The sequence below is a fragment of the Calonectris borealis genome, chromosome 2 (assembly GCF_964195595.1).
Source record: "Calonectris borealis chromosome 2, bCalBor7.hap1.2, whole genome shotgun sequence".
Lineage (NCBI taxonomy): Eukaryota > Metazoa > Chordata > Aves > Procellariiformes > Procellariidae > Calonectris > Calonectris borealis.
The window spans coordinates 152171629-152195169 of NC_134313.1; the positions used below are offsets into that span (position 1 = coordinate 152171629).

The following is a 23541-nucleotide window of genomic DNA, read 5'->3' on the forward strand; positions in this document are numbered from 1 at the left end:
TTTCAAAAGAAAACATTACAGTTTGTTAGAAAAATGTGACCCTTGGGGAGACAAATTTCTCCAGAAAGATTACAAAATACCTCTTGTGGAGTTTGCATTAGATCTGAAGTCCAGAAGAACAGAGTATCAACCCACAATACAGGAAAACTGTAAAATTTTTTCAGTTAGAAAAAAGAATTCCACAGCTGAAAATCACAAATCAGTATAAAGGAAGACAATATCTAAATAGGGAACAATAGATAAAAATGAAAAGTATCTTGACAAGGCAAGTAATTACTTCCTTTTATATGCCCCATAAATGCCTTAAACCAATATTTTGATACTGCTGGAGAGCTGTAGCACAGCTCAGTACCACTCTGCCTTCATTGCCACATCTGTTCTCGTTCTGTCCCCATGGCAATCAGGCTGCTTCCTACTCAGTTCTCCCCCGGCTGAGCTGTTTGGTTCCCCCAAATCTTTTGCATGTGAGTCACTGAAACACTTACTCATACTTAAAAACAATCACTAAGAATTCAGATGGTGCTAACATATTTAAGTGGTGTGTAGGTGTGTTATCTGATGCATACAGTTACAGAGATCACCCTTCTATGAGTAAGTTTTACATTACAGATAAACTTGATAAACTGACTGTATGATAGGCTTATTATGACCTTTCCTGAACTATGCCCACAAATTAACACCTACTTATATTATTAGTAACACTCTAAGCCCCTAAGCGGTGTCCAAGAGGAAAATACTGTATGTTTTAATCAAAATAACTTAAATCAGAAACACTTTCTTCCTTCTTACACTCAAGACAGCCTTGAGCAAGTGACGAGTTTAAGCTCTCATTTCTCACAACTCTGCCATCACGTTAAATGGAAGCTGTAGGTGCCTAGAAAGGAGTGCATCTGCCTCCAGACCTGAGAAGTTCCATGGCACTGAATTTTAAGGTCACATTTTATTACATACAGTATAGCCTTCTCCAGTTAGCCTTACAACACTGGAGGTAGGTTGGTTCTCAAAAATAATGAGGGTTGAAATACCCATGCTCCTTCTGACACATCTGAGGAGCATCTCTCAGAAAAAGAAGAGGGGACTCTAAGGCTTGCCCTGCTGCACCCTTGGTGACAAGGATCCCTTGACTATGGGCAGACTTCTTTTTCCAGCAGGAGCTGTACTGACTAAAGACGTCACTGCCCACAAGCTGTCCCCAGCTGCTTGTAACTCCCCCTCTGGCAGGGACTACTGGCAGGCTGAGATGCGTGTGTGCATCTGGGTCAGAAAAAATGAATCCAGCAAGCTGAAGGCATTCAGTAGGAAGTCTCTGGTAACCGGTCTCATCTGGACTGAGACAGGTTAGAAAGTGCTCAGAAGCTGCTGAGGTGGCAAGTGTGACCGGCAGGCGGGCACTGCAGTTGCTGAGGAATGAACCGGAGACTGTCAGTGTTCCAGCCAGTGCAGATGCAACCAGAAAAGAGACCCATTTCCTATGTCTTAGTTTTCACACCAAACCCCCATCTATCTGTACCTGATGTACAGATGAATCTGGCAGGGGAGTTTTTTCTCAAAGTTGCCTGAATCATGCAACACTAGCCACAATTTAACCAATGAGGCTGCTGTTCTTCTCATTACATTTTTGTAAATGTCTTAAAAAAATTCATCAGCTAGAATAAGCTTTTGGGACAACTTCCGCTACTAACACATTTTCAGCTATTTCTCTGAAAAGCTTTAGTGTCTCTGAGGCTGACAACCTGCCCAAGAGAAAACCTGTAAGTACAAAAGCTAACGTGGATTCTCTTTCATCTCAAGACATGCATTAAATGCAAGTAATACACTTAGTTTGTTTTTTTGTGTTGTTAAATGAATAAAACTATTTTGAAATTACTTGCTTTTCAGGGTCAGGATTACAACATATTGTTTTCAGATGTAGAGTTCATACTGATCTTATGAAACCAAGTTCCATACAATAAAATTATACTGAATAAGTTATTATGCAAAGCAGGGAATGTACATTTTACACCGTTCTCTGCTCTGATTATACTCTGATGCCTCATGCTGTTGTGTTTTTTATGATGTAAGTATTTAGTAATGGTGTATGAGAAGTAAAGCTACATGGCAGAAAAATAAATTATTTTACTACATTTACGAACCAGCTTTCAACTTATTAGAAAATCCCCCTGTTTCCTTACTCCTACAGTAGAGAGATTTAGCAAAACTATTTACTGAGATGGTTTCATATAGCAAAAACATTCAGATTTCTACTAAACAATGCTTGTTTTGTTGCTTGTTTTCGGAATTTTGCAGCAGTCCTGTTTATGCCAAGATTAATAACCAACAGTTGTAAATACATTTCAAACAACTGGAGGCTGAAGAGGAAACAGATCATATCAATGGATTTGTTTGTGAACAGACTTCAATGCAACCATTGTGCATGGATTACAATTCAGAGGTCACGTTTTTTTATTAGTTATGTTCTGGAAACCATAAATAATGTATTCATTTTAAAGAATTACATGAATTGACCAAATCCACATAATCCTCTAGAAGTTTCCTCCAAGTGACTACCAAGCAACATTCCTTTGAAGTTCATTAATATTTTTCAGGATGATTTTCAACAATATCTTCTTGACACTGGAAGATGAAAAATGCACTTCTAGAATCTGCAATTCAGATACTATACAGAAAACAGACCAATATTCTGTAATAATCTGTGCTTAAAATGGAATTAACAACTATGATATATAATCTGATTATCAACAATTCATCTACTATCCTCTTTCAGAAGTGCATTGCACAATTTCAAAATAACAGAGATGACTGGTCTTCTGTCACTTTAGTCCACAGAGGAATAACCAAAGAATTCACAAAAGTCTTAAGGAAAAGTATCAATCTCACTCCTAGTTTAGCTCACCATGGTTTTCACTGAAAACAAGCTATGCCATCGAGGTTCACTTGCCCTTCCTCAAAACACGAGGTTTATTACCATACTTATGTTGTAAAATATAATAATAAAGAGAATTAAATAGACAGCTATGGATAATGATATGGGAATACTAAACTTTTCACAAGAACAGGTAGCAATGCACGTAGAAAGCACACTGGCCTGCCTAATAAAAGTATGTGGTGTTTTACCTCTCTTCCACCAGCCCCCAGTGGAAGCAGTTTCAACAACAACTCTTAGCACGATTCTTTCAATTTTCAGCTTCCACCATCTGTCCACTAAAGAAGTCTTAATTCACATGCATTTACTTTCTCTTCTACTGACAGGTTGCTGAGAACTTCTCAAGAAAGTCTACAGACTCTGCATACTTCCTTTACGTCTCCACTTAATTTTTCCAATTCCATTTCAAAATTGAGTTCTGGTTTAAAGATCGCATTTGGCATACTCATGGAACAGGATTAGGTGATATTGTTGCATCTATTAGTAGGGAATTAGACTTGATGAGGCAGAACATCCTCTTCTGCCTCAAGCTCTAATTCAACCTTTACCTTTATCAGCCTGTCCTAAATTGTCTCTTCCACACTGAACAAAGAGAAGCTCTAACTATTGTTCATGAACAGTCTACTCTTCCGGTATGGTTCTCATGCTATGTTTTTTTACTAAAATATATGCCATGCAGCCCTTCTCTTCATGACATCCACGTCCTTCTATTCCTTTGTTCACTCTCTCTTTTTGTTCATCCTTAAACATTCTTTCTTGTCTAGTCCTATCCATTAATTTGTAAACACCCTAGTAAAACACCTTCCTGCTTCCTCTGTTGTACTTTCCTCTGAATTCTTCCTAATTAGTTCTTTAATCTGCTAAAGTTATCAATATCACAAACATATTAAAGAATTTCTGGATCCATGTTTCTCACCTCTCCTGTTGGTGTCATATTCTCCTTGGATGACATTCCCAAGCCCAACTTCTTTCTCCATTACTTTTTATCCTTGATTTCAACCTATCATGTTTCTGAAAATAAGTTTGAATTCTTCTATCAATCTGAAACTCTCACCTCTTTTCAACTTCAGAGCTCTGATTCCCTGTGGAGGAGCGATCACTCAGGAAAAAAATCAGTATGTGAAAATTGAATATATTAAATTTTATTCATCCAGTTTTGAACTCAAAAGTCTCTGCAGTCAAGTCCACTGTTCCTAACTTACGTTACATTAAAGTCCAATGTCTTAGAACTTAATATCTAAGACGCTGCCAAATTCTATCAGTTCTTATGTCAGTGTTTCCAGAATACATTGTTTTCCCCTAAAACATGGCATGCAGCTTGCCATTTCATGTGAGGACTATTCTAGTGCTTCCTTGCCTACCCACTGTACTTACTGCCTCACTACTCTTGAGTTCATTCCAAAAAGTGCATGTTTTCTCCTCTCTGCCTTTTAAAACTCAGAGCTGCTGCTTCTCATTCAAATTTCAATCATTGGATTTTATTTTCCTCTCCATCTACTTCCTGACTCTTAGCCTTAAGTCTACATGATACTTCCATATCTGTTTATTTCGGAAATCATATTCTCTAACTCTCACCTTGGTGCTTTCTTTTAATTTGCCTGGTGTGCTAGAAGCTTGTAAAGTCATCATACAGCCTCTAATCAAATCCCCACTTAAACAATCTCCTTATTTAAAGCTCATTTAAATACACAAAATTAAAATGAGAACAAGTATATCGTATCACTTCAAGTCTAAAGAAACGGCATTCTCCAAAGAGTTTATCACATTTCGATGGAGGAAAACTACCCATGTATCTTCCAATCACCATTCTTTTTCTTTTCATAACCATTTTTAATAGCATTCTCACTGATTAAGAAGCCTTCAAAATCTGAGTTATAACAATGTTATCAAGTGTTTCTTTGGAAATCATATATTTATGGATTTACAGATATAAACTTTGTTTACAATTAAGCACACCTAATTTTTTATTTATTGATCTACACCTAAGCCTATAAGTTTCTGTCCACATGTATAAACTACTTAATTTTCTTTACTGTATCATTTTAGCATTCTAATGAAAAAAAAACAAACCCTAAAGAAATGCAAAAAAAAAGTTTGATTTCCAGAGAAAGTAAAAACATGCTTTCAGACAAGGCTGCACCTCCAGTTTCAGTTGCAGGAACTCTATGAAAGGTCTAAGAACTAATACTGTCTGTAGAGTATAAACAGTATAACGAAATTATTTTTACGCTATGGTTTCCTAAGTTGGATTCCACTTTGTTTCCTCTGAAAATAATAAACAAATGGTATTTTCCCAGTTTACCTGTATGTATACTAAATTCAGTAATCTGACATGCCAATCTGAAATAATGAAACTAAGACACTATTTGAAAAACATTGGAGGTTTTCTCATAAAAATTTCCAGGCTTAGGCACATATGTCAATACTTTGCAAACCATATAAAACCATCCTGATTCTGGAAGTACAAACAGCCCCTCATCTCATTAATATCCAGAGAATCTAAATGTGCTATGCTTTTTTTAAAAAACAATTCACTTGTATGAAGAAATCTAAAAAAGAATTTACATGCCCAACTTGCAGCTCCTTAAATGAAAGCAGATCTTAACATCTTAATTAAGTGTCTAAATTCTCGAATATGATGACAGGTTTGAAAAACAGAGAGCCATGTAAAGCTGGTCATATTTGCAATCTCCCTTTATTTGAAAAGTAATCATGTCCATATGCCAGACATCAAAATACAACATTTTCTGCTGATACTTTGCAGTTAAGATGCACTGTCACTGATGCCAAGATCTGACTTTGGGTCACAATTACAGACCATTTTTGCTACATGATTAAACCAAGAAATCCCACTTTAAATTACAACCTCTAAAAATCGACTAACCTTTCAGTATTGAAGTTGTAACGAGACAATTCAAAAATCCCATGAGTTTGAGCTGAAATTAGTTGTTGGATTTAAACAGCTGGAGGGGGGAAGGGAGACATATCTGAAGGAAGTATACTGAGAGTAGCAGGACTCCCTTTAGGAAAGAAACAGAGAACAGTTAGTAAAAAGGAAGCAGGATAAATACTGTGAGAACAACAGTGTCTATAAAATGAAAAAGGGATAAAAAGAGAGAAAAATGGGCTGAGAGCAGTAGTAAGTCTTAATAGAAAGTGGAACAGAAAAGGCAAAGGGAAGCAAAGAAGTCTTTGTTTGCCTCTGATTAAAGTGTAAAACACTGTGAGAGGTATGTTATTACAGAATAAACTGACATGGGGGATTTGGGAGTCTCATATAAGGCTGGGATAGAGAGTCACTCAAACGAGTAACAGCTAGTTCCTCAAGTGTTCTGACCATGGCTATGTTGACAAGGGTACGTTCTCTAAAACCTGCAATTGGACAGGACACAATGATAACTCAAAACGCAAAGGATGGTAGGTAGTGGTACTGGTACTTTAGTCAGCATTACATTTATGCATATCTCACGGAATGAATCTACCAATATTAATGTAATTTCAAATTTATACTGCAGTGTCATTCAGCTTCTCAAGACCAGGCAGATATCAAGCACTGTTCCAAGCACTAAATCAAGCACAGCTTCAGGCTCTAAATACATGACACCTGTTTGGAAGCATTTATAAGAAAAAAAGGATTTATTTTCTAAAAACTACATGCAAGCACTAGTTCTAGGGAAGGCGCTACCTCCCTGCTAAAGCATGAGGCTAAGATCCAAAATATGCACAGCCACTAAATGCTAGGATGATCTAGGACTTAGTCTTGATAATTGCATCCTTGCATAACAAAATTTGTATTGCAGTTTCAGCTTGATATAACATGCTTTTATTTTATTTCCTAAGCAATGATGTGAAGATTTCCACACTTTTGCGGTATACATCTCCTGCTACTCATTGCTTATGGGTTAGTATGGCCAATAAGAGTTGACTTGTCACCAAGGAAAGAAATTTTAGAACGAGGGTATCTTCATACTGGATAAGAGATAACCCAATAGGAAAAGCATGTGCATTACCTATATGCCAGGTGCAAAGTAAAAACCAATTTAAGTAATTCCACTATTCGCCAAGCAGCATTATTGAAGTGCTATCATTATTACACCAAAAAAATTTGAGTATAATTTCCATGTGCCTTTATGTGAGACAAACATTATATTTTACTTTATTAATTAGTACTGTAATACTGCTAAGTAGCTAGAAATTGTACAATATTAGTATAGACCTGACTAATTCTTGAAAGAGAAGTCCCAGGACTAAATCCTAACCAAATGGCTACAAAAGGCTCTCATCCACTTCTCTTTCATGACAGAAAAAATTCAGACTGGATTTGTGAAAGTTAGGAAAAGTTTGTGGTCACTGGGGTCAGAGCAAAATGCCAACCAACCTCTGCCTGTGGAAAGGATGTAACGTTATTGTGGGAACTATTGGACTCAGCAAGTTGCATTTGTGCTCAGAGAGCAACTGTATTACCACTCCATTTATTTAGTGTACTTACTCAGACATTTCTAGGACAACTTACTTCTAGAAATGCTCCCTCACTATGGAGTGTGAACTACAAAGTGGAATATAAATGTATAGCTTTTGCAAATAGAAATTGTAATCACGCGTTCTAAAAAAAGCCCAGTCATCTCACTATCATTGCCTCACTGAAATAAATGGAGTTATTGCACAATTTCCTCTGAAGATAACAGAAAGTCTTGATCCTTACTTCAACACTGGATTTGGTTCAATGGCTTATTTCATTTTCCTATAAAACACTATCATCATCTGGTGGTATATTTTGCTACTATGTAAACTGCATGTTATGAAGACGAAAGCATTTCATTTACTTAGCATTAAACATTTAGAATAAGACATAGATTTATCATCTTGCAGTTATGCCGAACTATGTGGAGGTGGGGGTGGAAAATGAAGTAACATGAAATAAACTTGACAGAACTGCTGGAGATTTTGAGAATAAGCAACATGCCGACATTTTACATGATGGAAACTTGAATAATTTTCTGTCCAAAAGTGAAGACAGACTAAATAAAAAAATACAGCTTGATGATGCTTCATATCCTCATTCATACTATCCATAAAGTATAAAGGGACATGAGCAAATATTTTGAAAGAAAACTTCACAGGTTTTTCAAACAAAAATATTTTTCACAGTGTTTTTCTTACAATTTGGGGGGGGGGGGGGAATTTCCCATTTACAAAAGTCCACTCTTTATTATGAACATACAACCAGAATCTACATAAATAAGTTGTAGACTTACGTGGTAACTTTTCAGTCTAACAAAATCGACTTTCATGGAGATGAACCTTTCAGAATTTCTGCTGAGATTTTTAATGTGCTCCACAAGGTCAGCACAGAACTTGTAGCCACCTTTGAGGACACAGAGAACCACAATATCATTGTCTCCAATGTCTTGCATAATATCTTTGGCCAATCGTTCTGTCCTGGGGCAAAAGAATTAAGGATAAAATAACATTAAATGCAAATTCTCTAAGTTCATGGTATGCTTTCCATAGGGTTACAAAGAAACACTATGGTGAGTATATAGCTTGACTGACAATCTGTTTAAGTGTCTTGACTTGACTTGACTGGGTTTGGATCAAGTTCACAGTAGGCAGATATAGAGTGATGGACGCAAGATGCAAAGCATGTGAAACTCATTAATCATAAATGCATAAATTCCCCAGTTATAGAAAAAGGAGTAACAATCTCAGCATATGTTGAATTCATAAGCCTTTCAGAGACTTTGGAGTAAAGAATGTAACTTAGCCTTCAGTTTTACCTCACAGGAAACATCAATATAAAATATTCCTGTACCATCCCCTAACTTGTTATGTTAGTTATTATGCAAGAACAATAAGTTAAGTGAAAGATAGGGAAGAGAATTATTAGAAATATTTCACACTGATAGGCTTTGGAAGATGCTACCCCTATAATTTTAATAAAAAAATACACAAATACTATAAAGAAATATAGCAGCAATCAAAATTTTATAAAGAGTGTACATTATCACTATTTCACACAGCAAAAAAGAAGAGTGCAAAGACCCTAAGTGACTTGTTCAAGGTCACACACATGAGAATAAGGTTATGCTTCAGTTAACCCGGAATTGCAGGGTTCCTATATCTGTCTTCTCTTTGACAATTCTGCATTGCAAACACAATGTGGCAGATGTTTGAACCCACAAGATACACATTTCTGACAAACGATAGTACATAAATTTTCAAGATAAAAATAATAAACATGAATGCTTATCTTAAGTAGCTTTGCTTTCTAAAGAACAAGGGAGATGGCATTTCTAGACCTAAAACAGGGTACCAGGTCATTTCTAGATGTAAAGCAGGTATCAACAGAAAACTGAACAATGTCATCTGATGTTTTGAGGAAAAACAGCTCAGTGCATTATTTTCTGTGAACACTTTTGCTGGAAAGTTCTTTGATAGCTCTCTGGATTATATCAGTAGTTTCAATGAGAGTGGACTTCTTGACAGGATGCAATTTATTAAATAATCCTATAATTTATCCAATGTCTTTCATGATTACATCTTTCATATTTTTTTTCTCTACCCACTGTAATATGGGAATCTATTTGCCACTACATAAATATATGGAACTTTAGTGAAATCTGCATGTGTGCACGTACCAGAGAAGAATAAGCTCTAAATTCAAGATCATATACTATTATGAGCAAAAGCTGTTGCTTCATTTTCACATCTTTGTATTTGTAATGCTCAAGTACATTCCATATAGCAGCAATTAGTATTTTTTAGATTTGAAAAATAGAAGATATCATTAGATCATCTTGTTTGACCTCAAATATGTAATTCATTTTACTGATGTAAGAATGAAGATTAGTAAAAGACTTTCACTTACTTTATTGAAGATTAGTAAAATATTCTTTTATCATCTTTTATCAAGTCTAAGCATAATGGTGAAAACCTCTCATTAAGAAGAAACATTTCTCTGGTGATTTTCATTTTTTTATATTCTTCCTCAGATTGATTGAGGAGCTGAAATTTCCAAAAATTCCAAAGACGACCGTGTATTTTAAAAGAGTATGAACTCCAGCATATACAAAAATGTACTAATTTCAATTTCTAAATAAAAACATTCCAGTTTTTTAACCTATATTTAATTGCTACCAACTGACAAGAGAATTTTCTCAAGTGCTGAGCCTTCTTCCTACATGAAGATTTTGCATGATCACAATATATTCAGTTCTGCGTCCTTTTCCATTAGATCAGAATCAGTCTTTTCTGCTGGAGTAAGAAAAAACAGCGGAGTTCATTCTGCTGGAGTACAAAACCAACACTGGAGTTCAATGCTTACTTCAAACAAATTTATATTGAATTCTATGAGAACTGAAGTTGTATTTATTTAAAAAAGAGGAATTAAAAGTCAGTTGACCTTAACCAAAAGAGATGAAAAATGCAACACAATGGTAACTGAAAGAAATGGCAATGAAAGAAAGCTTGTGTTTAAAAAGAAATACAGGAGTCATAACTCTTCCTTATGTTGGATGTTTACAATCTTCTTTCAAGGAGTTCCAACAATTTCAGTACTTGCAACCGGCTGCTTAAATGTGGTAGGTAGAAAGCTGCAGGCTGAAAATGTCCCATGAAATTCCATTCAGATATCCCAATAAATACACTGCTGAAAATTACCATTTCTATTTTGTAACTTTTTCATAAGATTTTTAATAGCATTTCAAAATAATAACTGAGCATGAACACTGAGCTGGACTACCACAAATACCAAAGCACCATCAAATGCCTACACTGAGAGCACATGGGAACAACTACAAAGTAAGGAATGAGTGATGATCAAGCTTTCCCACTGCCACCCTCCAAAGCTAGCCTCTGGACCCAAACAGTCCACGACACACTTTTCGGTTGTGCTGAATGGCAGAAGTCAATGGTGCAGTCAGGAACCATTAAGTTAATCGGCGTTAATGTTTTGTACTAGGGAGTTGCCAAAGTTGTACATAATTGAACGTAGTTTTTTTCTCCTTTTTGTATTAAAAACACAGGATGGTTAGAGTGCAAGTGGGACATTCAAGTATAACTATATACAAAGCTTTGTACTTGCCCTTTCACCTTCAGTTGAACTCTCTTGTAATTTACATTCCAGTGCTGATTTCGCTATGATCACATTCTCGTTTTTGCAGGACCCCTGTGTCCTTCAATGCCCAAATCAGAAATTCAGTGGAAGAAATCAGACAGGGAGTTGCAAAGGCAACTACAAGTCTAGCATTTCCTAACCTTCAAGCATTTTTTTACTTTCCAAATCAAATAAATAAAAGTATTTTTATAAATGCCAATATAATATTTCAGGACAAATGTTATATACACACTCTCTGTGGATGATAGGCTTTATAAAAAAGAATAATACTACTGACCAAAGAATTTATTTAGTAAGACTCAAACAACACGTACCTGTCAACAATAATGCCGTGAGGTATAAGCACATATTCCAGATCTCCGTAGTAGTGCTGAGGATAAGTGAACAAATCCAGACTGTATCCGGGCCAATTGTCTGAAATCTGAATATCAAACCGTACTGTTAAGAATACTTCATGGTGTTTGACAATATATAACTGATATAAAATCAGTGTTCTAGTACACTCTATTGGCTGAATTAATTGCATGACATACTCTCTTCCAGTTATAATTTACTATTTCACTTTTCCTATCAATTATTTTGCTTCTCAGTATATCTCACAAATCAAATGCTACAGTTTTTTCTCCACAGAACGTAGGAGATTTCACCTGAAATTACACAAACAACTAGATAGAAAGAGGAAATATTTAATACTAAACTAGTGGCAAGTCTACGTTTCCTACTACTTTCAAACTCGAAATGCAAATGTAAGATTACCAGTAAGAAGGGATTCTCCAATGGGAGATTCAGACAGTGGGATTAAAAGTCATAAAATCATACATTAAAATTGTACATTTCTGATTTAGAGTTATTTTAAAGTCGCACGTAAATAAATAAATATTCTACAGATGAAACAGCACATAGGGAGAATAAATTATGTGGTTCATGGATGGCATCTGTACAAATCATTGGAAGACTGTACTTCTTCCAAAGGTGAGGTTCTTAATTTAGATAAGTCGTCAAAGATAAGTGGTTACAAAATGTTTGCATCTCACCTCACTATCTGCTTGTCTGTAAATCCATACATTTACAGAAAAAATATTTTACAGGTTTAATATATGTTAGTTTCATAAGTATCAGAATACAACAATTAGGAGATCCCCCAGCGTACAATGGCAGTAGAGATTAAGTAGGGCAAAAATCAGCCAACAGGTAAAGGCTTCAGAAAGCTATGAAGATGCAAAGTCATCAGCACAAGAACTAAACAAACACAACAATTTTCACAATTCCTTATGAAAGACAAGACCTGCAGGTTCACAAGGTATCTTGGAATCATTACAAAGCTTTGCTTCAATATTGGTTCAGGATAAAAAGCGATAACTAATAGGTTTTCTTTACAATCATGTTCCTCAAGTCATATATTTTCTTTCTTCTTTCTACAGCTTGGCCACATGAACCTTGAGTAGAAGGATAAATTGTGAGAAACTTGCCTTTGTGAAGTGCACGTCTTAATGGCATTTCTGCTAAAATAGCCTTTAAAGGACCATCACTGAAACGATTTCATGCTTATGATTTCATGTAGTAGAGCAATAAACCATGTCTCAAAAATATCTAGGCTAACACAACATATTTGATGTTGAGCTGTTCCTCCACATCTAGTCTTCTTAGGCATAGCCCTGCCTCATGCTGTACTGAAACAGTGTTCTGCCTCATGGATTTTTTTTTGGTTGGGGTTTTTCTGCATGTTCATTGTCAGCTACAGACACCTCGACTGTCCTCTTTTCTTAACTCTGCCCAACAGTTCCTGTATCAAAAAAACATTATCTGTTAGTAACTACTACTGAACATTTGCCTGTAAAGAGCATGACTCGGAGATCACTGGAATCAATGAAAGCTTCTCCCCTGATTTAAACAAGCCTTGAAACTACACAAATGAAAAAAGTTACTTAGTTATGTTCCTCATTTCCATAGAAACAGGAGATTATAAATACCCTCCTTGGCGAGGTTTTTAATTAGAGGCAAATCTTGCTCCAAAAACACTGCTGTGCAAGGCCTGGGAAGCCTATGTTCCCGTCTTCATTTTCAGTACGTAGGGATGGCTGACACTTTTTAAACATTTTGTAGCAATGAAATGTCTGGCATGGTTTTCTTCAAAAGTGTTTTAACACAAAATGAAACAATTTCAGATAGTGCTTTAAATTGCATAAGTACTATAAACACCCACCAAAAACCCTTGTCAGTATTGCTTACTCATGCGTTCTCGTCAGATTGCATGTTTATAGTGTGATGCAGAAGATCAAACTAAATGGATAGAAACTGCTTCAGAATTCATACAAACCAATAGCTTTTACTTAGGTTACAGTAAGTCCTTTATGAAATGGGATCAGGATGAAATTTTGATTCTCCTTCCAGTTCTCTTGAATAAAAGAACATAAACTGCATCACTTTGCAATAATATAGAAGTTACCACTTACAAGTGTTCACTGGCATTTGACAAATAAGATTAAATTCACATGTATTTTCTAATTCATTATTTTTCTAATATAACAAGCCTATTTCATGTTCTTCTTTCTTTTAAACAGGCACTTCCCAACACTAAGGCTTAGAAATTCTCATTTACCCTAAAGCTATTCATAGCATTATGCTATAGGACAATTTTCAAGTAACTGTAAATTTTTATGAGTATTCTGCATGTGAATTTAAAAAAAAAGTGCGATTGTCCTCAGTCTAATAGCTAAGCATCAAAAAATATCCCCCTCAAGTTAAACTCAACTTCTACTTACTTCTGGCTTTAGCCCTTGAACATATGAAGGAAATATTTGTGATTGTTTCAATAAAAAGACAGTATTTGACTGGATAAATAATGTATATACTAAATATATTGAAACCCAAGTGTGTAAAAAAAGTCCTACAGTGAAAGAAAGAGCTATTTTTAAAGTTCAGGTTTGGCATGTTCCAGCAGCCCAGCAGAAATTCTTCAGTAGGTCTTTAAAAAGTTGATGTGAATGTATACAAAAAGGAATACAAATACATGACAATACCCAAAAACGTTCCTTTGAGGTGTAAGAGAGAAGCTGGAGAGATTCTACCGCAACACTGCTAGTTTTGTTGTCTGGCAATGTGGGTACACGTGAGGCTCAAGCACAGTATTCCCTTCAAAACAATGACGATCTGTATTCTGCTTTGGTATAAAATAAGGGAGCGAGTATCAAGCAAACTTAAATCATACTGCGCTGGCCTTTGGTTGGTTTTTTGGGGGTTGGGGAGCACATGCACACATTTGTGTGTACCAAGCACAAGAAATGAAGTCAGTACAGCAGAACATGGTTATGAGCATTCATCTGCTCCTTTGCAATATCCTCACGTTGCTTTGGTGCTAAACACAGTCACCCACTTCAAAAATGTCATTTATTACACAGGTGTCAGGAGAGGTGGTTGATGCATGGTGGTTTCAGACGGAGCTTGAACACACAGCGACGGGTTTCTTTGGAAGGGGGATGGAGGGGACGCTGGCGTGGACACCACTGCAGGACTGTAACCACTGCCTACACAGAGCCCTCTGCCACGGTCTGGGCAGCTGTTCTGCAACTCGGTTAAAATCCCAGCGCCACAATAAAATAAGAACATACCTAAGGTGGTGGCAGCGATGGTATTTGTTTCACAGGAGAATCTGGTTTGTCCCTCAGACTAACAAGCATATTCGTTTATTTTTTGCATAATTTATTCAGCCCCACAGGTACTCAAAACTCACTGCCAAAGTTCGGGCTTTTTCCCACCACAGAAGAACAAGGAGCAGCCTAAGCGCGTGCTTTTCCAGCGCTCCCAGATCCGCACAGGCCTCTAAGCACTTCGGTGGGGGCCAGGCGCGCCGGGATCCCTGGGGATCCTGATCTCAATTACATAAGCAACCTGGTGAAACGCACAGCCACAGCCACAGCCACAGCGGCCGCTCGGGATAATTCAGGACCGTATTTCCACGGTGGAAGTCAACAGCCCGGTGAAGCCTGGGGAGCCGGCCGGCCTGCCTGCCTCTAGCCCGGGGAGCCCAACACGCACCTTCCCGCCGCAGCCCGCGGGCCGGGCCAGGCACAGTCTCATCCCCCCCGGCAGCCCCAGCAGGGCTGGGGACGGCGGGCTGTGGCGTGAGGCAACGCAAGCGCGGGGACGAGAGCAGGGTGAGGGGACGCGGCCCAAGTGCCGGCCGGGGGAGCCCGGAGCAAGCGGGGACCCTCACAGGGCGGCTCCGCGAGCGGGAAGGGCGGGAGGGGACAGGCGGGGGCCGGCGGCGGCCTCTCGGGGTGGGGGCCGGGCAGGGAGCGGCGCGGTGCCGGGGCCCGGCAGGGAAGGGCCGGGCAGGCGCGGGGGGAAAAGCACAAAGCGCCGGGGGAGGGACAGCCGCGGGGGAGCCGCGCTGAGGGGCGGGCGGCGCGGGGTCTGCGGCAGCGCATGGCGGCGGAGGGCGGGAAGGAGCGACGGGGAAGTGGGGGGGGGGGGGGGGGGTATCGCGCACGGCGGGGGGCGAGCGGCCGGGGCGGGCCGGGCGACGCTTGCATTTACCACAACGCCGCGGCCTCCACCGCTCCGCGCCTCCGCGCTGCTGCCGCCTTGCCCGGCCATCTTCCTCCGCGTCCGCCCGAGGGGCTGCGGCGGGGCGGGGCGGGGCCGGCCGGGGGAGCGGGGGCACGCTGCGCCGGCAGCTGCTCCGCGGCGGGCTGTGGCGGAGGGAGGTGGCGAGGAGCCTGGCGCCCGCGGGGGCGGGGGGTGCACCCCTGTGTTTGGGGCCGGTTCCCCCGCCTGCCGGGGGAACAGCGCCTGCGATGTGCCCGCCGGCGGCCGGGGCTCACAAACAGGCACTCATCAGCTTTTCTTATGCCATGACAAGATAAGCTTAATTGCTAAAGGTCTCTAATGAGGAGAGGAAATACGGACTGTAGCTCATAAGGTAAACTGTATGCAAAGCCACGGGATAGGTGTCCAGAAAGCACCGCGTAGGGCACGGCGGTGTCTGCAGGCGGGTTAGCCTCGGCTACGAAATGGGATGCGAGATGGAAGCAGCTACAGGCGCAGGTGGGGGTGGAAGAAGCCAGCGCTAGCGACAGCCTGGCAGGATGGGGCATCCTGCTGGGAAGGTTTGGACATAGTTTAGCAGATTAGGTTAAACTGGTGTGGTTTAAATAGACATTTTAACAGGTTTTTGCTTATAATCCGGGGGGGGAAATAGGATGCCAGAAAGCAAACTTCCAATAATTCATTAATCTTGCTTTCCATCTTTGCTGACTTCTGAACTGGTGCTCCTTTGTCCCCACTACTGTGTACATGCTGGAGCAAGTGGTGTGTTCCCAATGCCTTCAGCCCACCTCCATGTTTCTCATGCTGTCTGTCCAGTAGAAGGAGAACAGATCAGGAACCATGCTGCTTTCTGCCATCCTCCTTCCAATTTTGTAAAAATTATTATTAATATTTTGCTTTCACAGCCTCACAGGTGAGAAGGAGCTTCTTCTCTTGGATTGCTCTGATCATTGTCTGCCTTTATATATCCATATAAGAAGTTCAAATTTGGACTCACTCTATCCTTTTTGTATCCTATCTTTTCCAAAAAATGCTAACAAACCTCTCAGTCCAGTGTGGGTAAAATTCCAGCCTTTAGGAAAGTATTCCACTTTCCTAGAAGTGAAAGTTGGTAACAGTTTATGGTATTTATCTGTTAAATATATAACTGGTAGAATTCTGCCATTCCCATACTAGAAATTATTAGAGGAAGAAAAATTTGGGTTTAGGAGAGACCTGGGCATAATGAAATACGCTTAGTGATACCTGAGGGGCTCTTACAGACCAAGTAGGAAGACACTTCAATTTGGTACACTGCTCTCTCCATGTAGTCATTGAGACTTGTAGGTCACAAGCCATAACAGATGAATCCAGAGAGCACCATGGGTGTGTCTACAGTAGGAGTTTGGTGTCCAATGTGGACTGTTTTTTAGGTGCATTCTGTTAGTGCACTTACTGATAACTGATAGGACAATGAATAACTGAGGAATCTGGCATTAAGAAGGCTTCTATAAATGCATCACCAATTAAAGTCTGGCTAAGTACTAAAGCAATTGAAAATTATCTTGTGATAAATGCTTTGTTTCTTATATGAAGCCAGATCTGTTTGCTTTTTGGTGGGTTAAGGAACTACTCTTAGAAGAGCTATCGCTATAATTGACAACATGTCTGAAAGAACAGAAGACCAGGTTTACAAAGTGACAGAGGCCGACTCCAGAAGTGATGCCTGTATATGAAGACTGAGGTATGCTGGAAAAAAATAGTTCCTTTTCACAGTGCTTTAAAATAAACTTAATAAAAGTAGTGAATTTGATAAACAGCACATACAGATTCGTACAAACCTACATAAAGTAAATAAAAATATTTTTGTAAAATATATAGGAGATTTTCATAATGGGCAAAATCCCTAAATACTTTTGCATTTCAATTGCATGTCAATATTTCATACAACTATTGAGAAAGAAAGTCTAATGTTTAATCTAAACTTTGGAATTAAATGCTACTGATTTGTACCCACAATCACTTTTGAAAATTTAAAGATTATTCTTGCTTGGAGGTGGGCAAGAACCCCTTCTAAAGCCCACATTCACCCTAAAGCTAATGCAATCTGATTTAGTTACCACCATGTTACAGATAAAGCTGTTGTTGCATAAACATCACAGAACTGGGCTCTGTAGTTCTGAAGCTATTTGGATTACAGCTAGAAACTCAGATTAATTTTGCCACTGCTGTATAAGTACTGGTTTCTTCTACCTTTTGGACTAGTTGGGTTACTATTACAGAGTTTTCTGTCTTTTTTAATGACATTCTTTATCAGACCACTGGAATACAAGAGATTGTTCTAACTACACCACAGACAGAAGCTTAACAATTTGGAAAAGATTAACATGAACAAGACACTAAAAAATAAATTCCTCTGGCATTGTGCTGAAAAACTTAAGCAGGAAATGTTTGTTCTTCCCGTCGAGGTTGGACGACTGTCAAGCCTTCCTTTTGGTATTCTTCTCTTTCAACAATTTTACAGGGCTCACTTAAGAAGTGTAATGAAGTGTCGTGTCTTGCTAATAACAATAAATAAGAATATGAAAGTGAAAAACTAGATAAATTTAGCTGGGGTACAATTTGAGGGGTAGTGCTGCTATCAGCAGCCACCGGTCCAATCCACAAAGTTGCTCTTCTCCATGTAAGATTTTTTCAGTGGAATAAAATGTAATACTTTTTTTTTTAGTTTTGTTGCAAGTGAGACAAATTCATGGTTCTGCAAACCCACAGAATTAAAAGAAACTAGAATTACAGAGATTCCTTGTGCATGATGGAAATTAAGCTGCTAAGGATTTTGCTGTGGAGATACATGCACTTACATCGTTTACAATGTTTACATTGGTTTTTTACAGTATGAACTGGTATAGAATGAATGAATGAATTTAGAATAGATTTTCGAAGTCTTTTTTAATTAGGGTCAAAATATGATTATTTAAAATATGATATCAGATATCTTTTTCTTAACTGTGAAAAAGACTGTAAGCATTCTGAAAAACTTTCCTATTATCTTTGTTTAGCTGTTTGTTTACAAACTAAAAATAGGACGAAAAGAATAAACACTTTTAGATATACAACCATGGGAAATGATCAAAGGGGGAAAGAACAAAGAAAATAGGGTAGGTCATACTTACAAGTAGGTCCGGGTAGGTCTGGACACATAGCCAAAAGACATAAAGGAGCAGATGGAAGAAGTGACACACAGAGAAACAAAGCAGAGTTAAGACTTATATGCAAATCCCTTGTGAATGTATTTATATCTTGGGCCTTTACAGAACGAACTTCATGATTTCAGTTACATATCTTTTCCTCTCTTACCCTGTTACTAATAAAAGCAGGACATGTAGTATCCACTGTTTCACAACTCTGATGTAAAGAAATATTGAAAATAGAAGGTTGGGGGCAAGGATATATCAATAAAGCAGTGCAAGACAAACATTATCATGGAGCTACCTGTTAGCCTTTCCAACTCCATTATGTATTCTCCTCCCAAGAAGTTATAACAAACATTTGACAACTCAGTTTAAACACCAAAAATAGACAAGAAAAGCATGAAAATCCAGAATATTTAAAGAGGTATGGCTTACCTAGGTAGAAGCTTGCCAATTAGAGAATGAAGTAAGAGCTCTTATTCTGGTTCTGCCTGTTGCTGCAGCTGTTATGTGAACAGCAGAACTGTAAACAATCTTATCAAGCATAAACCTGCATTTCTTAGTGGTTACAAGGTAAGCAAACCCCCCCCCAGTTGTTGCAGAAAAAGACATTTTTGGGTAAAATGGTCACTGAAGAAAATATTAAAAACAAAAGTCTAGCAGAGACAGTACTTTAGGGCATATTGAAAACAATTCTAAATTGCTTTCATATCCAGCTTTAATGTATTGCAGAATTTTGCATTCTTTTGCATCACCTGAGGCAGTTACCCAGTCCATACGGTGGCTGCTGAAGGCCCTGCGTGCAGCAGAACATATTTGCCAGACAGCGTTACAGACGTGAGAGAACATGAAGCAGTTTTTCAAACCATTCCCCTACATTCAAGAACCTAGGGAGACTGTGGGAAAAGCTGTCCAGTTAGGCAGGGCTAGGTAACATCCTACGATGTACAGGAGTATAGATGCTATACTTCCCTTTTGCGACTACTGTACTGTGCAGGTGATGGAGTGGCACTGCAAGCTGGAATCTAGCTTCTGTCTGCCTTCAATTTCAGCAGAATTAGCACCTTGGGGAATTGGAAACTTCAGCTTTAAAGCAATTGCAGCATCTAAGATCCACGAGGGAAACTCAGAGCATTTAGCTATCGCAGTTAACCTGTACTGAGTCTATGAGACTGACTTGGGCTTTGAAAATTAACTACAATAATTTTGATGTCAAGAAAATGCCTAAAAGCTGGCATTCAAGATGTTAGTCTGGTTTTTAATTTTTTGTGATATTTAAATCAGTGTTAGGCACTGCTTGACAGAATTCTGGGCTTTGACTTACTTGGTCCATGATAAGTATCTTTAATACAAAACTACATTTTTGTTTGTTATTAATCTCACTGTGCCAGACTAGAGCAGCGAGAGCTTCACTTTGCAATTTCCTGGCTCCTGAAGATACTCTTCCTGCTTTTCAGGTTCATGTTATTAATATAGAGTTCTTTATAGCTGAAATAAACGCAAACAAAAATTTCCTTTTGTCCTTTAATACTAGAATAAACTTTATCTCCCTCATAATATTATGCAAATATTTCCCCTAACCAACTATTGAGAAGTATTGACGTTTGAATGATAAAGCATTATTTTCAAGAAATGCTGCTTATATCATATCCAATGACAAATTCATCATGCATGGCCATGAAAACTAGTCAGGGAATTGTAAATACATAGTGAGTCACACCCAATGTAATTAATTTAACTGTTTGAGTTTGTCGTCTTTTTAAAGGAGGTTGTTCACTTGGCTTCATCCCTCTTTTTTCTTTTTTTTTTAATAAACTACAGCAAATTTGCGAAAATCTGCAAAACAAAAGAATCCTGAGTGTTTTAAACAAGTAAACAAATAACAGTTTAAGGACTTTTTCTTTTTTCCCCCCAAAATAGCTCAGTAGTCTTTGATGTAATTTTGTATACTTCACAGCTTGCCTATAATAAACAGTGCAGTAACGAAAGTGCATTGAAAAGCAGCATCTGGTCCAGATCCCCTGTAGCATAGGCAGCTCAATGTTCATGGCCGGCCAACCCCTGAGCTCTGTTGCTGCACAGAATGACCCACTCCCTGAGGGCGCTGGAATGCTAGATTTAGACCATTTGCTAATTTTATCGTTTGTGGAAAAGACAGACCATTCTCTGCAAACAGCAAAACGTGGTTGTTTCTTCATTGTGCAGTGCTTGGGGCCACATGTTGAACACTATTGAATTTTTTTCCTCTGAAGAGAGAATTATTACATTGCTTCCTCAGCTGTAATACAGCCCTCGAAGCAATACGGGAACGGTTCTAGAGGTACTTGTCTATCTTTACAGCAGCTCTGGGAATTAGAGGATTGAGTCACCTGAATTTTCCGTATGGGGGCTCTCACCTAGCAAGAGCAAATTAAACATTGATTTCATTAATTTTGAGTGACCGGTTTGAGACAATAGTTTTCAAACTATTATATAGCGCTGTCTAGGTTCAAAGCATAGCTTCTAACTTTAGGCACACATATCCTGTATTTAAAACATATGGGCTCAAATTGCAGAAGTCAGGAACCCCAAGAATGACAAATGCAGTATTAATGGCTACCAGTGAAAAAGCCAGGTATAAGTCATTTACCATTGCATTTCAAAAACATTCTATGACAAAGACATGAATAAATCATATTGCTCCAGGGAATAATTTAAGTGCTTTAAATCTCATTTCTCTTCCTTCAACTCCTACTTTCCAGTTGCAGAAACAAATGAGATGAGGGTTCTTGGAAAACAGATCCTTTTAGTCAACAACTTGAATCCATTCCCTTTACTGCATGGTCTTAATTCATCCCCAGATGATCATATTTATTATTATTATAAGCACGTAGGAGCTCTACTTACAGACAAAAATTTTATTGTGTCAGTCACTAAGCAAAGAGAGAAAAAGATGATCCACATGACACATAACTTTCAATCTAAGCCTAAGACAAGAAACAACTGGCTACAGTGCCAGGGGATTTCAAGGAAACTGCACAGGTCAGCGAGATAAGCCCTAATGTCAGCTCACCAGCAGCTCATGTTGTTAAATTTTTGGTGGGCACTGTTGCAAAGAATATTTGAGGAAGGATTTTAAGACAGTTATTACAGTGTTGCATGTTTGTATGAATTTCCACATGCTGTGGAGTCAGTGTGAGGCAGGCATGGAATAATGAATTAATAACACAGGCCACTACTGTGACTGAACAGAAATTCATCCTCACAGCAACATCCACAAGACCAGCTGACATAAATAAAATCTACTATTTGGCTATGCCTGCTCATCTACAACCATTTGTTGGGAGGTACAGTCTAGAAAAAAAAAGTATGTTTTTTATAACTTGGTGAAATGGAAGTCACATTTACCTCACCATCCTTTAAACGGTAAAGAATAAAACACAAATGAGAAACTCATTTCACCTTGGATTCCTACCATAATGCCAGTGCTTAGCCTGGAGGATAAAAACCCTGAATTTACTCACATTTTGTTTGCATAACATTACAGAACAAAAAGGAGCTGGAGCAAGAGGAAGTCAGAATGAAAAAAAATTACAGTCTAGGCATTGAGCAGTCAAGTATACATCACTACCTCAGATGTCCACTCCTGGGGAGAAATGGCTGGTCCTCCTTAGCTTGGTCAGGCTCAATACGCCTCTAGTTACTGGGGTGGGTGATCCCCATCAGCTGCAGAGCTCAGCAGCTGGCTTCCCTGGCTATGGGAAATGTCAGGCAACCTTAATAATAGGTTTTGCCACCTGTCTCTCCGGTAATTATATTATTAATATTATAAGCACCATAAAGCTGAGGATGAAAGCATTGACTAGGACTAACATTTATCTAGGATTCCCATTAATCTGCATATATCTGAAGTTTTCTTATCTGAAAGATGTCTGCCTTCATTAGGGCTGAAATTGTTAGATATGTTGTTTTCCCTGAAACACGTGCCAGTGAAAGGGCTAGATTTTAGCTTTGGGGCAGAGTGATCACAGCAGCAGTTTGTGACGCCAATTTTTCACAAAAACATACGAAGGGCCAGAACATGCCCTCCTATAATAAAACCCATCTACAGAGACTAAGGAAAATGAAATCGGTGAGGAATTTCTCCCATATTATTTCTCCCACAGAATTTTGCCCTAACTGTTTTGTGAGGGGAATGAGGTTACCCCTCAGCAAGGAAGATTTTGAGGAACTGTCCCAGACTTAGTCCCCAGGAATGCATGCAGAGCCCAAGAAACCTCCGTGCTTTGAGACCAGCCACATGGAGCCCATATGCTCCTCTCGGATCTGATGCTCGCGCTTGAGGCAGCTCTATCGGAGCCACGCAATCAGGAACTCCCTGTGTTTGTGACGATGCCGTATCTGATCCCTTCCTTCCTGGATATAAATAGTTTCATTCTGAAGAACAGCCAGCGGGATATTTATCATAATTGCATGTTGCTATTTTTAAAAAATAGACACACAGTTTTGTCATGCACAACTTCCAACAGGAAATATTCTCAGTTTGTGGCAACACAACTCCTACTGACCAATAGAGCATTCATCCCGTGTTTAGCATGTGTTTTGTGATGGTTATCCAATTTAATATTGACCATTTAAAAATACCATCTTGATAAAACCATTACGAAGTACTAGAAGCATTTTGAGGATTTTCTTTCTCATTATTTCTAATTGACTAGTGAATTTAGAGAACGTTTCCACTGCTAATGCTACTTTTTAGCCTGTGGACAGAACTCCCATAGCAATGGCTGGTTTTGTAGAGTGAA

General features: G+C 38.7%; 1 protein-coding gene across 2 annotated transcripts in view; it reads right to left on the reverse strand.

The window, feature by feature from the left end:
- The window catches only part of PRTFDC1 (phosphoribosyl transferase domain containing 1), a 47003-nt gene extending 31356 nt beyond the window's left edge, over window positions 1-15647 (reverse strand). For both annotated transcript variants that reach the window (XM_075140802.1, XM_075140801.1), the window contains exons 1-3: window positions 15576-15647; window positions 11354-11460; window positions 8179-8362 (exon numbers count right to left, since the gene is read on the reverse strand). In XM_075140802.1, coding sequence (XP_074996903.1) covers window positions 8179-8362; window positions 11354-11460; window positions 15576-15635 — 351 coding nt within the window. In that variant the 5' untranslated portion in view covers window positions 15636-15647. The remainder of the gene's footprint in view (window positions 1-8178; window positions 8363-11353; window positions 11461-15575) is intronic.
- Window positions 15648-23541: the final 7894 nt, after the last annotated feature.